The sequence below is a fragment of the Chrysemys picta genome, chromosome 6, assembly GCF_011386835.1.
Source record: "Chrysemys picta bellii isolate R12L10 chromosome 6, ASM1138683v2, whole genome shotgun sequence".
NCBI classification, from domain to species: Eukaryota; Metazoa; Chordata; order Testudines; family Emydidae; genus Chrysemys; species Chrysemys picta.
The window spans coordinates 100,986,472-101,003,133 of NC_088796.1; the positions used below are offsets into that span (position 1 = coordinate 100,986,472).

Sequence of the window (16,662 nt, forward strand, 5' to 3'; positions counted from 1 at the left end):
CAGTGAACAGGTGGAAGTCACTTAAGCACTTGGATTCAGAGACTGTTGAAGTGATCATCTCATTTTTAACAGCAGTAGCTTCTTCTGCCAGTGCAGATGGAATATTTTCTTCCTTTAGACCAGGGGTCGGCAACCTTTCAGAAGCCGAGTCTTCATTTATACACTCTAATTTAAGGTTTCACATTTTAACGTTTTTAGAAAGTCTCTTTCTATAAGTCTATAATATATAACTAAACTATTGTTGTATGTAAAGTAAATAAGGTTTTTAAAATGTTTAAGAAGCTTCATTTAAAATTAAATTAAAATGTAGAGCCCCCCGGACCAGTGGCCAGGACCCAGGCAGTGAGAGTGCCACTGAAAATCAGCTCGCATTCCGCCTTCAGCACATGTACCATAGGTTGCCTACCCCTGCTTTAGACTAATTCATTACAAATTGAGAAATCGTATGAGACCTGAAAAATCAGGAAAGCTTGTTTTTCTTTTCCAGATTATGAACAAACTGGAAAATGAAGGAGAAGATGACTGAGTTAGCTGCAGAAGCCAATATTTTAAGTTTCTCATGTTGACCTGGCTGACATAGTTGATTTAATTTTTGTGGTTTTTAAAAAAATATATATATTTCATTTAAACTATTTTAGTTAAAAACAATTTTAACAAAAACAAACCTGATTAAAAATACTTGAAGGTTTAACTAAATTCAAAAATTCATATGCTTGTTTTGTTAAAGTATTATATGTTTGCTTTGGAGAAAAAAATCCAGAATACACAACGTTGTTGTTTTAGTTAAATAAAACAAAAATGTCTGTCTGGTGCTGTTCTCTTCCTAATACAGCATGGCAAGAAAATCCTCCAAATATTAATGATTAACCTATCAAATTGGAGATATTTATGAAGATATTTATGGAAGGTGAACTATCTGCTTCAATTACCTTTGGTAAATTAAATCACCAATCCTTCATTTTCTGATATAGCTGTAAAACTCATCTGAAAAGTTTTCAAAATAAATCACTTTAAAAATGTAGTGTGTACGTTCTAAAAATGAAACCTACATCTCTGATTTGTGAAGAATATGTATTAAGGTTATAACAACCAACAAGAATGCACTTTTATGTAGAAATCCATGATTAAATCAAGTCTTCCTGACTAGTGATTTAAATCAATTTGATTTAAATCAAATCCACCCTACAATCATTTCAATTCTATTTTAAGACAGCATGTTCTTTAATTGTCAGGTTTGTGACCACGATGTTGCTACCATTTAACTCTAGTATCAATGCTGAGTGCAGCAATGTAGTGCTAGAAGAAGTCAGAACTCATACCCTGGGAAAACCTGTCAGAATGTTAATACAATAGCCATAGGGGAGGACTGTAAAGAAAGCTAAAAACTCCACTGGAATGACCAATCAAATGAGCAAATATGAATACAGCACTAAGCCAAAGAGAGTATAAAATACTGCGTGTTGCTCACTTTACAGTAGGGAGAGAAAGGACAAGGTGCACAATTTGTCACACACCAGATGTTCATCTCTGAAAATAGTACTGATTTCAGGAGAAAAGTAATTACTGATTTGGAGACCACACCAGAAGAAAAAGAAAAACAACAGAACAAGTGCTGCCAGGAAAATCTAAAGAAATTCACTCTTGTGCAACATGATGAATATACCACAAGATAAATTAATAATTGGCCAATAGTTAAAGAAACTGAAGTAGTTTTAGATCATCTGACCTCTTCCAAACATTACTGAGCATGAGATTTTAAAGTATGAGCTTGAATCATTCGTTATGAGGATGGAAGCGTAAAACTGAACAACAAGAAGTAAAAAGTAGCAAATCATAACAGCAGTTAAAGGCAGACAAAAGAAAAATATAGAGAAATATTAGTTCCACAGCAATGGAAAAAAATAGCAGTGGGCTTCAGCAATGGAGGGAATATAGAAAGATAATACAGGAGAAAAGGAAAACACCACAAAACTACAGAAAGAAGGCAGGAAAACTGAAGAATAAATACTAAATACAGCTTGACAGCAGGATGAAGAGAAAATGGAAGGAATGGTTCTCAGGGAGAAACACAGGAAAATAAAATAAAAGAGTGTCTAAGGGGCACTGTTATCAACTGCCAAGACCAGCTAATTTGTGGCAATGGGAACTGAGAGTTGAAACACCCTACAGCTTTCTAGGTCAGCATGCAATGGCCCAGAGTCACTAGCATCACTGGTAACAGGATTAGGCTCTGAAGAGAACAAACTTGCCAGTGGCAGATTAAAAAAAACAAAATCAGAAAAGGTTGGGAGTAAGGGACTTAAACTTAGTGACACAGCAGAAGGTGAAGCAGTAGAAAATAAGGTGTTTTCCAGAGGGAATTCTTGCAACAGCAGGCAACTAGAAAACAAGAGCAGGTTCCTAAGAGGCAGCTTATTTTTCTAACAGCAATCTATTCTATTAATAAGATCTCAGTGTGTACAGTGGTCAAAGAAGAACAGGTGCTCACAGAAATGCTGGTCCTTTGGAAAGAGAGAGAACTGAGTCAATGGTACTTAGAACAACAACAAAAAAACAAGAGCCCAGAGTAGCTACAGATAGTTATAGTAGCCAGCAGATACAGATGGCAGGGGATTCAGTATTTCTAACTGAAAAACTTCCTCCCCCCTCCCACCTGCAACAGGATACACAACTAAAATGTCATATCTCATTTACTACACAAACACAATGTGGCATCTCAATTTGTGTGTCTGGGAGAAAGTAGGTTTCAAATATAAACTGAGAATTCCCCTGCAGTCTGTGAAATTCTGTGACAGATGCCACATTACACCCATATTTTGTACCAGAAAATTTCAATAGACTTATCTAACACAGATAAAAGATGCTATCATAAAGTTACTCTGGACAATGGAAGACATCCTACTAGTTGTGGATGGACGGGGCTAAAATAAGTCTATATCCTAACGCAGTCAATTGAAGACTACTGGGATTTTAAAAGTTTATCATGTTTATTTATAGTAAGAACAGGCAAAGGAGGCAGCAATTATCAGCAAAGGAGGCAAGACAGTATCCAAGTAGTGTGACCAGGAGTATGACTGAGTATGTAACTTAACGGCAAGTGAGGGTTCTCAGAAGCAGTTTCAATAACTAAGCTTTAAACTCTCGGTCAAAATTTAAGTGACCAGAAGGAAAACACATAAAGAACACAATATTTTTCTTTCAAATAATACTTTTTAAGCAATAGGAAACAGACATGGCTGATGTGCCTTGAACATTGCAACAATGATATCTAGATTTGAGCCCCTTCCCCATTACACTTTTGATTAAATATTTCTGGAAGTCATGAAATGGAAATAGTGAAATGATTTAATAAATGAAGTCCAAGAATTAAAATCACCCTTATCTATTGGCCTATGAATGATCCCACAATATTTTATTTATAAAACCGTGGGCCACATTTCACTGAAGTCACTAGGAATGTATTTGGCCCCTTAAAACAGAAAAATCAATTTTAGGAACTAGTATGCTCTTCAATATTTAACTTGACAGCCAATGTTTGATGCATAATACCATCCTTAGACCCCTCTTAGTAATGCAGTACATTCACTATCTCTTCTCTAATCTTTTCCTCAGGTGAGGTCGTCATACATGAAATTCGGTCCAAGAAGGAGCTTGAGTGTGCCAACCTATTCGTGGAGTCTGCATGTAAAAGTGCAGTAAGTAGCAAAGAAAACACATTTAGGAGGAGCAGTTTGCATTAAAGCCTATGAAAGAGGAAAAGTAGGAGAAGAAACATGCACTACACAAAGCACCATATTCACTGCACAATTTAATCAGTCAGGATGACAGGTACAGCGGCACATAAGGCTGAAAAGCATGGTGGAAGCAAATCAAGGTGTGTTTGTAAAGGTTCAACTTGTAAGGTTCAACACAGTAAATGTTTCTTATAACTTACAATTCAGACTAAAAATTAAGTGACTGCATGCTTTTGAAAGCTGTGCAGGACAAGTGAATCTAGGGTTACCATCCATCCGTGTTTCCCCGGACATGTCCGGGTTTTTCAGCTTTAAATGGCCGTCCGGGTGGAGATTTCTAATCAAGAAGAAATGTCCGGGATTTCCCCCTTCCCCTCATGCAGAGTGCGGCGCGGCTGATTGGACGCCTGGCCTGATTTGAAAGCCGCTTGCAGCCACTGGGGCCTCTAGCAGCCAGAGTCCCTCCTCCTCCCCCACTCCCTCCTTTCCCACAGAGCAGTGCAGCAGTGTTTGAGTCCACGTGGAGCCCGCGGTTCTCCCTCTGCCGGGTGAGTGGGGGGAGCAGGGCAGGCGGCGGGAGGGGGGGGGATATAGAGGCTGCAGGGGCAGGCAGGGGGCGTAGAGGCTGCAGGGTGAGTGGGGAGCAGGGGGCACAGAGGCTGCAGGGGCGGGAGGGCGCAGAGGCTGCAGGGGCAGGGCAGGCAGGCGGCGCAGAGGCTGCAGGGCGAGGAGGAGCAGGGCAGGCAGGGGGCGCAGAGGCTGCAGGGCGAGTGGGGAGCAGGGGGCACAGGGGGAGCAGGGGCGGGAGGGCGCCGAGGCTGCAGGGGCAGGGCAGGCAGGGGGCGCAGAGGCTGCAGAGGCTGCAGGGTGAGGAGGAGCAGGGCAGGCAGGGGCATAGAGGCTGCAGGACGAGTGGGGAGCAGGGAAGCACTTAGCAACCCCCAACCAAGATCAGAGCGGGAGAGAGGAGGGGGAATGTGGGGTGTTCAGAGGAGGGGGCAGAGTTGGGGCAGGGACTTTGGGGAAGGGATTGGAATGGGGGCGGGGAAGGGGCCCCGTGGAGTGTCCTCTTTTTTAAATGTTTGAATATGGTAACCCTAGTGAATCTGCATATGAACCTGTGTAAGCACAAAGCTTCATAATAAAGTCATGAAGCAATCGGGAGGCATATGATGCATTTGTGAGAGGAAGACGTGAGTGAAGAGGGGAAAATTTAAATCAGTTTCACTACTAAATCAGGCAGATAGTTTAATGGAATCTAGAACCATATTGCAGAATATTTGTAATCAACAGGAAGGATTTCCCATATGCAAATTAGGCAGGCATTTTAGATAAACACTGCCAGGAGACAGAGCAGGTTGAGAGGGAAACTATATACCTGTTATAAAGGAAATACCACCAGAAAATTCAGTTTTATCAATATATTCTTTGGAAATTATGCTCTGTTTAAAACTGTATAAAATTATTTTCTAAAAATCTTTAAGAAAACTGTTAAAATAAGAAGTTTTTAGAGGGTTGGGGTTTTTTTTGTTTTGTTTTGTTTTTTTTTTAAAAAAGAGGCTGTATGTGTCCATGATTCTACCCTAAATGTGGAACCTAACCAGATTTAATTAAGGCTACTTAAACCTTTACAACCTACTTAAAATCAAACTGCTGCAAACGCTGAAGGTTCAACAAAATGCTCACCCACCAAACTGAAACACAGATTTTAGTGGCATAATTTAAAAATGTTGCTTAATATGCCAACAAAGCACTACACTGTGAAAATACAGAAAGCCAGACATCTTTAAGAGAATTTCAAAATTCATCTGACAGACTACTAGCTAACTACAAGACTGCTTTAATTTTATTACCTTTACTTCCTCAGTAAAAAATAAAATTACTCTAAAAATCCAAAATACACTTATCTGTGAATCCAAAACGGCATGGTCACCATTAACTATCTAAAAAAACTTTAAGTGCTCTTTTCTTTACATAGCGAGTTCAGTATTAATACAAGCATCTAATTTCAAGCACTGCTGTGAAAATAAACCCTCCCACTTTTATATGTCGACTGTACATCTTTGTCTGTGTAACCTGCTGCTCTACAGCTGCATATCTCTGAGGTAGTTTTCAGAAGTGCCTGCTTCATTATGCACCTTTTGCCAAAGTAAGTACTTATGATCCCCATTAAGTGGCACCTAAATTTCTGAAGCTTGAGACACAGTGATTTCATCAGACCTTCACTCCTGCTAAAATATCTACCAATATAAGGGGGATGTGATTTGCACCAACTATTTGTAGCAGCTGAAAGACAGCTTCACATGTTTCAATATAAAGGTGAAAACATCTTATTTCTTCTGCTGAGCACTACTAATTTCCAACTCCCCTAGCTACCTCTAGTTTAATAGCAAAGCTTGAGAGAAAGGAAACTCAGGGATGTATCCCACCATCAGCTTCTCTCCAGAAATAACTAAATGTTCACAAATGTGATTAAGAAGACAGCTGCCAGTTGAGAGTTTAAAAGATATACTCCTTATCAGGAGAGGACAACAGCAATCTCTTTCAAAACACCCAAGATATCATTCCATTTGGAAGTCTTGTTTGCTGACATAAGAGAACTAAGTGCTCTCACTGTTTCAGATGTTACTAAGGTGTTAAAAGTTACTTACGGTTTCCCCCCAGGGATTCCTGCTAGATTTGGAGGGATTCCAGGTACTCTCATGTGAGGAGGAGGATCAAATCCAACCTGATAGTGAAAAATGAATAAATCTCAAGCCTGTTGAATGAGAAAACACAACTCCCCTTCCTTCACCCCCAACTCATTTTATGTATTAAAAAAATGGTGTAGAGCATTTTAGAAATGCAAATGTTTCTTATTGGAATGCATTAAAGGGACGTTCTTAAGAGATTTATTTTCATGTTTTCCAGTGTTCACATTCAAAAACTGAACCAATAGATGTACATGATCGTAACAGCTTAAATATGACAGTAATTATATGCTTAATACATTATGTGCTACTTTAGGATTTCCTAGCATTTTAAATCTTATTATATTAATTCATCTAGCATAAATACATACTTCAAGCAATCCCTACAACAAATATGGACCAAAGTACATTCAAGTTCATCCTTTGAAATGGTATCCATAACTTGAAACCATAATGCATGTAGTTTTAAAGACATGTATATGCCATTTACAATTTCCATCCTTCCTGCTCAAGAAAACTGTTTTCCAGTTAAAAAGATTAGCCTCATTCTAGAATTTAGAGAATACAGAACCAAGCTTCACATATCCTGCAAATACTCTCACACATAACTTTACTTAGGCTTGGTCTACACTACCCCCCCAAATCGAACTAAGGTACGCAACTTCAGCTACGTGAATAACGTAGCTGAAGTTCGAAGTACCTTAGTTCGATCTTACCTCGGTCCACACGCGGCAGGCAGGCTTCCCCGTCGACTCCGCGGTACTCCTCTCGTCTAGCTGGAGTACCGCAGTCGACGGCGAGCACTTCCGGGTTCGACTTATCGCGTCCAGACAAGACGCGATAAGTCGAACCCAGAAGTTCGATTGCCAGCCGCCGAACTAGCGGCTGTGTATAGACGTACCCTTAGAAATAATCCCAATTAATTCACTGGGACTACTTGTGTGCTTAAAGTTACACATATGCTTAAATGTTTGCAAAACTGGGCCCCTGCTTAGTTTTAAGTTATGGTAGTGGTGACTAAAGAGCACCTTATTTGCACTGTTGCTAGGCATAAGGAATTTTCTAACTTTCCAGGCCACAGAGCAATAAAAAAAAGGACATCAACCAACTTCAAATTTTTATTTTCATAAAAAATAAAAACTACAAGCACAGAAAAGTGGATAAAAAGCCTTCTATGTGCTGCAAGATTAATTTAGGATGTCTATAAAATGTACAAATCTGCTCCAGTAGGAGAAAAACAGATGTCCAGAGAACCAATGAAGTGCTTTGTAGCTTCCAACACTACCTTTTTATTCACAAAAAATAAATAAATAGTTTGGCATTTCTTAATGAACCAAAGCACTAATGAAGGCAAACAAAAACTGAAACATACATAAATACACTGAGATTCTTTGTTTTCAAGGAACAAGATTGTTTCTGTAGCCATAGAGCAAAGTGAAACATACAGTGAAGTAGTCAAACCTCTGGCGTTGTGATGGCCTGGAAGTTAGACAATGTTAAATGATGCATATAGCCTTTCCCAGTGAACCAAAACTCATCCTATTGAGATGGCAAGCAATGTGTTTCCTACCATAGGAGATCGTCCATAGGCAACCACGGCGGCTGCAGCTGCAGCAGCACTCATCTGCGGGGACATATTGTGCAGACTGGCATAAGCTGTCCCTGGACTGGTCAACTCTCCATTCATGCCAGCATGAGGTACCATTCCAAATGGAGTAGGGTATGGTCCTGATACTGCCAAGGGTGTCCTCAAACCAGCAGCTGCAGTTTAATGAAATAATGCGCTCATTTTGAATTCAATTAATTTTCTATTTCTCTGCACACAGGGAAGAAAACACTGTCATTCCAGATGGATACTTCTTTTGCAACACCCAGTCTTTCCCTCTGTCCACAGTCCCTTTTAATGTTGCTAGGTACATTCTGAACTAAGTTCATCACCACCACACATCCTGGCTCTGTGTAAATGAGAGCTCATATATGCCTAGCTATTCTGATTACTTTTAATAATCCCTTCACATACTGCCCATTCCTTCCTTCATATTTTCCTTCTCTCCACTGTTCATGTTATTTGGTCTCTCTCTATTTACTGCAATAAGGCTGAGAGGTATAGTTTAGAAAAGTGATGTCTGAAGACTGAATAGCAAAGCAAAGCATTGCTCTGAATTTGTCATGATTTACATTTCAGTAAATATTAGCTGCTTCAAATACAGGATAATGGCTAGGAAGGAGCTTGCATTCAGAATAATTATCAGAAACTTTAAAGAAGTCATTACATAGTTTAGATTATTTGGAAAGAAGATAAATGTAAACAGTCAGTCTGAAAGAGGTACAAGCTGCTGAAAACTAAGTTTGAACATCTGTTTCTTATCAAACCTCTTCAATATAAAGAATGAAGCAATACATTTATTTAGTATTCACAAATTACATAAATAAAAGATTAATGAAAGACTTAGAAAAGCACATGAAAAGCAATGCATTACCAGCTTGGTTAACTAGAGGGTCCATTGTTGGAGGTTTGCCAAGGCCTGGACGAAGTCCTGGAGTAGCACTAGTGCCCGGAGTTGGCACATCACTTCGAGGAGTCGGTGTGCTGGATTTCAGAACAGGCGTGCTGGCTTTTTCATGCTGGTATCATTAAACAAATTAAATGAGTATTATTTTTAATCCAGGCCATATTACACAATTTATCACAACAGCAGCTGGGACACTGGGCACCTACTACCTACTCCCTCAGCCAATTTTCATAAATCCACACAATGTTGATAGCATTAACTTGTGAGCGAGAAATGTTGACCTTTCCTATTCCTGCCAAAATCAAACAAGCAAAAAATGCAGAAGGTCATTTTTTCCTTTCTCCACAGGCATTAAAATGTCTGAGATAATTTTAATTCAGGACAATATTCTAAGTATCACCAAATTCTTTCAGTCTAAAATTGGCATCTCAAATATTACAGATAAAATTTGTCTAATGTCCCCAATTAAAGTCCAAAAAAAGAGTGATGCCTAATTGATAATACCCTAAAATAAAACAATTTAACAAAATGTGCCAGTATAACAGCCAAAGATCTTATGATCAAATAATTTAATGACATTTTACCAAAAGAGAGAATAAAACAGCCTATTTAGAAGAAGGCAATCGTGATTCTGTAGGACTTTTAAAAGATCTGTGTGTATGTGTATGTTTTGTCTGCAGTGAAGAATAAGCGTAAGCTATTTTCAACTTCAAAAAGAAAACACTGTTTAAAGTGAACCGTTTGCATTATACGGTAAACTTGGAAACCATTAGTTATAAGTGCATAGGAAAGATCAGTGTGAAGTAGAAGTTTTTATCAGGAAAGAAGAGGGTTGTATAGTATTATAAAGGTCTAGGGGAACAAGAACATGCTTCAACTTCAAGTGTATAAAATCAGACATCCGCTGCCAACAAGCAAGCCCCTATGCACAGTAATTAGTAGTTAGACCATACATGTGAGAAATAGATAGGTATTTCCTCTGGGCTACAGACTGCTTTTAATACTCACCAAACTCATTTCTTTGGATTTCAAGGAAGTGGAACTTCCTGAGGAGGCTGTGGATGCTGGACTGCTAGAGGCATCTTTTTTCAGCAGGCGGTTTTTATCTATGCCATTCTCACGTGGTGAGTGTGCCGGACTTGCCCGTGGCGATGAAGGATCCTAAAATAATAATACTACTAATAAAACAAAAAACAAATACAAATGGGGGGAATGGACAGCAGAAAACTACTTTATGGCCATGGGCTTGTACAAAGCACTGCCACGGAATTATCACCATGGAAAAACTGGAAGGTTTTAAAGAGATAAGTTTAAATACATAATTTTTTTTTAAATACTAGTTTTTGTTTGTTTCTCTGTGACAATGTCTCCTCATCATCTGGTCAGTGGGGGCAGTTAGCCCACTGATTAAAACAAACCCAGTTAGTTTTGCATGTGAGTTTTAAATAATAACATGGTAATTTTTTCCTAAAAATATATAAAGAGGAGATTACAATCTACGATAACCCACTTTGCTTAACCCCACCCTCAAAGAAAATGACCCTGAGCTCCTGGCCCATAGAGGATGTATTATCTATTGTTTTCTTTCCTCTATACAGACCGTCCATATTACCCCTCTATGTAGCAAACCTTCCCCCCACTCCTCCTCTCGCCCCCTGCTCCCACCCCCGCCAAGTGTCTGCCCTGGGCAGAGGTTGCAAAGCCACCAGGACTCCAATGGCTCCTCCACACACTCTGCTGCTCGCCCAGGGGTCGGGTGGACCCCTGCAGGTGGTATCAGGTGCAGGAGAGCAGAAAGCCTATTAATCAATTCTGTATCATTTGCTCAGATATTGCTGTGGTCTGGGCTTCTGAGGATGTTGCTAGTTACCTAGCTCCCTGCTCCGACACCCACTTTCCACCATCCAATGCTACGAAACTGACGGCTGACAGAGCGGACCTCATCTGTACACCATGGCTTGGTAAAGGCCCTGCCTCCCAGTGCTGCTAGAAGGCAGATCGGAGTAAGAGAAGAGGACTGATGGCATCCTATGCTCCCAAAGTCTTGTATCTGCAGGACATAAGAGGGGGAGGAGGGAGTTGGACTAGCCCCCTTCACCTTGGTGCTGCTGGCAGGAACTGTAGCTACCTAGACTGTCTTTCCTGAAGAATGGTAGGGTCTTCTTAAAGGGCCACTTGCCCTAGGAAATTCTGTGGAAATCTCTAGTTGCTTCTCAACTCTCAGTTCGCTTTAACCTTGTGTTCCAACCCCGCCCCTGCCAAAGACACTTTGATTTAAAAACACTGCCTGATCAACCCCGGTCCTGTACATACATCCCCATCTTAACTCTTCCCCACCACACAGAGGCAGTCATGACAGCAGCTGTGAAATGTTGAAATGCAACTTATGGGAAAGCTGAAATGTGTATGAACCAGTGCAAGAGGGAGCAGATAAGACAGCCCAATTTGCTCTGTCCTGTTATATGGCAGCCAGCAGGCATTAAATTTTAAGGTTTTTCAGGTTAATTACTAATATTAGTAAAAAGAAAATACCCAAGCATTATTTTTATATACATTTAGACCAGGGGTAGGCAACCTATGGCATGCGTGCCGAAGGCAGCACACAAGCTGATTTTCAGTGGCACTCACGCTGCCCGGGTCCTGGCCACCGGTCCGGGGGGCTCTGCATTCTAATTTAATTTTAAATGAAGCTTCTTAAACATTTTTAAAACCTTATTTACTTTACATACAACAATAGTTTAGTTATATATTATAGAAAGAGACCTTCTAAAAACGTTAAAATGTATTACTGGCACGCAAAACCTTAAATTAGAGTGAATAAATGAAGACTTGGCACACCACTTCTGAAAGGTTGCTGACCCCTGATTTAGACGATAGTGAATTTTTCCTTCAATACTTGGGCAAATGTTAAAAATGCAAAAAATGAAAACTAAGTTACCTCATTGGATACATCCACAACCAAGTTATCGTCACTCTTGTCCCCATCGCTGTCCTAGAAAAAAATTGTTTATTCCATTTAATACACTTGAAAAGCATGGGAAAAGACTAAGCATCTGCTGTATTCACAACCTGAATATTCAAACATCATTGTCCTACCCGAATTAGACAGACAGAAAGAGGAGAGCCACACCATTAGCAGCAGAGAGCCCTTCGCCACTTTTATAAATGATAGGGAAAATATACAAATTTGATGAAAATAGGAGCACAGCTTTTTTGCCTTTTAGCTTTACATTAGATTTGTGATAGTTGAAAGAATATTTGTATTTAACTATAAAATATAAATGATGTATGGCTAGTCCAGTGACTGTTTACACTCTGAGGAAAAAAGACATCCTTAACTGCTCTCATTGTTAACCTGTATATTTCAGTCCTATCAACTGTAAAAGGAGAGTTGCAGAATTAGTTACAGTTTGCACAGTGCTTTGAACGTGAAAAGCACAATGACGAGGATTTTGAAAGAAATTTCCTATGTGTACTACTTGTTTCAGAAGATTCTCTTAAATCCAAGGTAATTTTCCTGGGTAAGTCCAGAGTCCAGTTTGAGACCATCCCAATTTCCATTTTAAAACTTCATATCATCAAAAGTTTTGAGCAGAAATTAAATGGAAAGATCTTGAATTTACTGTCCTATTTCCAATCCCACAATTCTCTTTAGCCAACTTATTTCTGCTTTCTAGACACAAATGCCTCCTTGTCATTAAAACTGCTGCTTTTAGGAAAGCAGGAAAACAGCAACCATGTGAGTGCAACTGGAAATCTAGTAAATCTTTAAATATTAAGCCTGTTCCAAGTGGAATTATTTTAAACTTTGTTTTAAGAATTAAGTATTTATCTTATCTACTTATAATCCAATTCCATTCCTACTGCTTCTACCAAAAAGAGAAGTTGTCTTATTTTCCATAAAATCAACAGTTTCACATTGTATATGATTCCCAAGGAAACAGACAATGGTTTAAGCATGCTCTCCTTTGAATAAATGAGGTTATTAATACTCCCAAAACTGCTAGCATCTGGACACTAGTGAGTTGAAAGATTTTAGTACGTAGGAAAGTTTGTCAAAAGTTCCCAGCATTGATACAAGATGGTGGAAGAAATCACAGATTTTGGTTTCAAAGGGTACGTCTACACTTACCTCCGGGTCCGACGGCAGGCAATCGATGTTCTGGGATTGATTTAATCACGTCTGGTTTAGACGCGATAAATCGATCCCGGAAGTGCTCGCTGTCGACGCCGGTACTCCAGCTCGGCGAGAGGAGTACGTGGCATCGACGGGGGAGCCTCCCTGCCGCGTCTGGACCCGCGGTAAGTTCGGACTAAGGTACTTCGAATTCAGCTACGTTACTAACGTAGCTGAATTTGCGTACCTTAGTCCAAAGTGGGGGGTTAGTGGGGACCAGGCCAAAGATGCAGTGGTAATACAGGGCTAGGTTAACAGGAGAGGGAAGGTGCCCCGATCTGCTTACAGTTGCTCTGATGCAAATCCAAAATCAAAGAGACTACAAGGGTGTCACTGAGAATAGAACTGAACCTATTGTGAGCAACACAAGCAACAAGGTGAAAACCTGGGATCAAGTGAAGGAGATAAATCATACCCACAGATGTTGAGAATTACAATAGAATTTAATTTTCCTGGATCTGAGTGACCAGCAATGTGCCTGAGTGACCAGCAATAGTGCCTGAAGCCACAGACCCAGTGCACTCTTGCCACTGTACTATTGTGTCACAATTGCACTTTTAACAAAAATAAATCAGTACTCCCCTCTGTTTCTTTGTGTGACTAACATCTCCAATCCCTCTCCAATTACTATTATTTCTATTTAATTTACATTAAATTCTGCTCCTCCCATGCTTATCTACCATAATCTTGGAAGAAGGTTTAGGGGAGAAATGCTGAGCCATTGCAGCCAGTGCATATGATCCACGACTCTTTCTGCTGTTGGTTCTTTGGAACTTCAGGGGCAAGTAAAGCTGGTCAAAAGACAACACACAAGTTGTGGAAACATTTTACTGGTGGGTTTTTTTTTTTTTTGCATTGCTTTTCATAGAAATTTTGTAATTTCAACCAGCATAAGTAGTAGGTAGCTTTGTTAGGTTACATGGCAAGCAGAAACCAGTGGCCGTGTGTTTCAGAGACTATACAGACTCAAGTTTGTGGGGCTTGTAGCTAAAAATAGCTGTGTAGACATTTGGGTTTGGGCTCCGAAGTTAAGGAGGGGGATGGATTTCCTTGTAGATGTACCTTCACGGACCCTGAGGCACATTCAAGCTACAATGGTGGCTACAATTACAATTTGCAGAAGGGGAGGAAACAGAGGTAAACAACTTGCTTCTGAATCCTAAAGGCAGGCACTGCTGGTTCCCTAAAACCCAATGACAGTAATAATCTTGGGACTAGGCTAAACTATTCAGTCATTACACTATATAGCATGAATGAATATGAAGAACATCAATAAGTGTGGCAACAACCATACAAAACCTGAAATACAGCTTTTCACAAGGGTGTTTTTTTTAATCGGGTTTTTTAAATTTAAATCAGTTTTTATTTTTGTTTTTAATAAACCTATTTACAATTAAAATTGGAACTATGACAACCTATGGTGAGGCTTAAACTTATTATAATGTATTAAAATAATTTAATTTAAATGCAAAAATAATATTAAGCTGTACATATTTGAAAGTGCAGAGAGAATATTTTCTTCATTTCAGTTTATTCAACTATTTCAGTTCAGTGAGTAGTTCATTCAAAGTTAAGTAACTAATGGCAGTTGAAAATGCAGGAAAGCTTGTTTTCCTCTTCCAATCTATGAATGAAAACTAGGTTTGAGACTATGAGATCTACTAGTTCTAAAATCTTAAGGACATGGTAACCAGAAACAATCAGATTTACCAACTACAGATAACGCTTCCTTTGTTTAATAAATCAGATAGTTTTAAATGCAAAACATTTTGATATACCTTTTGATAAACTTCTATATTATGTATGCAGTATATTTAAGATAGTTTAATTAAAAATTAGTATCCCATTTTTTGTGCTCTTTTAATTGAAATTCCATCAAAATAGAGCTTGACATAAATCTTATGTTAAAATTAATCATTTAATAAATAAGAAAAGGACAGTTACCTGTTCCGTAACTGGCGTTCTTCGAGACGTGTTGCTCCTGTCTATTCCACAGTAGGTATGCGTGCTCGCCACGTGCACCAGTGCCAGAAGTTTTTCCTTTAGCAGTACCCGTACTGGGGGAGCACCGCAGCAACCCCTGGAGTGGCGCCTGCATATCGCGCTGTAAGGGGAGCCACAGGCTCTCCCCACCCTCAGAGTTGTCTTGCCGGACAGAGAGGAAGGAGGGCGGGATGTGGAATAGACAGGAACAACACACCTTGAAGAAGGCCAGTTGAGGAACAGGTAACTGTCCTTTCTTCTTCGAGTGATTGCTCCTGTGTACTCCACAGTAGGTGATTCCAAGCAGTATCTGTTGGAGGTGGTAGGAGTTCACAATGGTTCGGGACGAAGTACCGCCCTGCCGAACCCGGCGTCGTTCCTAGACTGGGAAGTAAACGTGTGAACTGAAGCCACGTGGCCGCCCTACACATGTCCTGAATGGGCGGCATAGACAGCTGATGAGGTCTGAGCCCTCGTAGAGTGGGCCTTAATGACAGGAGGCGGGGGAATCCCTGCCAGGTCATAACACGTATGCACGTGGTAATCCAGCAGGAGAGGCGCTGGGTAGAGACAGGTTGCCCTCTCGTCCGCTCAGCCGAGGCAATAAAGAGTTGAGAGTATCTCCGGAATGGATTAGTTCTATCCAGGTAAAAGGCCAATGCCCTACGCACATTGAGCGTGTGGAGGCGGCATTCCTCGCTAAAGGAGTGGGGTTTAGGGCAGAGCACGGGGAGAAAGATGCTCTGCTCCATGTGGAAGGTGGAAACCACCTTCGGGAGGAACGCCGGGTGTGGGCGAAGTTGGACCTTATCCCTATGGAAAATCATATGGGGGTGTTCTGAGGTTAAGGCCCTGAGCTCCGAGACACGTCGGGCAAACATGATTGCCACGAGGAAGGCCACCTTCCACGAGAGGTGTGACCAGGAACACGTGGCCAGTGGTTCGAAGGGGGGAGCTGTGAGACCTGACAAGACCACGTTGAGGTCCCATTGTGGCACGGGGGGCCTAGCGTACGGAACAAATGGTCGAGGCCCTTCAGAAAGCGGGAGGTCAGAGGGTGGGAGAAGACCGAGTGTCCCTGCACCGGCAGGTGAAAAGCCAATATGGCTGTGAGATGCACCCTGACTGAGGTTGGTGCCAGTCAGGGTGCACCTCCTAAGGGATAAAAGGTAGTCTAAGATGAACTGGAGTGGTGCAGTGGAGGGGGAAACTCCCCGCTCGCTCGCCCACCTGGCAAACCTGGATCACTTCGCCACATACGTCCGACGCGTGGACAGCTTCCTGCTTTCCAGGAGGACTCTCCTTACCTGCTCCGAACACATGTTCTCCTCCTCGTTTAGCCAGAGTAGCCACGCTGTCAGGTGGAGCGTGGCCAGATTGGGATGGAGGAGGCGTCACCCGTCTTGGGAGAGGAAGCCCAGGCGGAGCGGTAGCGCCCTCGGGGGGGGGGGCCGCCAAGAGGCGTAGGAGGGGCCCGCACCAGTGCTGGCAGGGCCACACCGGGGCTATAAGCAGGTCCTACCTCGCCTTGTCCACTTTCACCTTCTGAAGGACCTTGGCGATGA

At 41.1% G+C, this 16,662-nt stretch overlaps 1 protein-coding gene across 3 annotated transcripts in view; it reads right to left on the minus strand.

Moving 5' to 3' along the window:
- The window catches only part of LOC101946027 (TLE family member 1, transcriptional corepressor), a 109,680-nt gene that overhangs the window by 31,944 nt on the left and 61,074 nt on the right, over positions 1–16,662 (minus strand). For all 3 annotated transcript variants that reach the window (XM_008168488.4, XM_042850555.2, XM_008168489.4), the window contains 5 exons: positions 11,876–11,929; positions 9,946–10,098; positions 8,905–9,049; positions 7,995–8,185; positions 6,386–6,462 (listed from right to left, as the gene is read on the minus strand). In XM_008168488.4, coding sequence (XP_008166710.2) covers positions 6,386–6,462; positions 7,995–8,185; positions 8,905–9,049; positions 9,946–10,098; positions 11,876–11,929 — 620 coding nt within the window. The remainder of the gene's footprint in view (positions 1–6,385; positions 6,463–7,994; positions 8,186–8,904; positions 9,050–9,945; positions 10,099–11,875; positions 11,930–16,662) is intronic.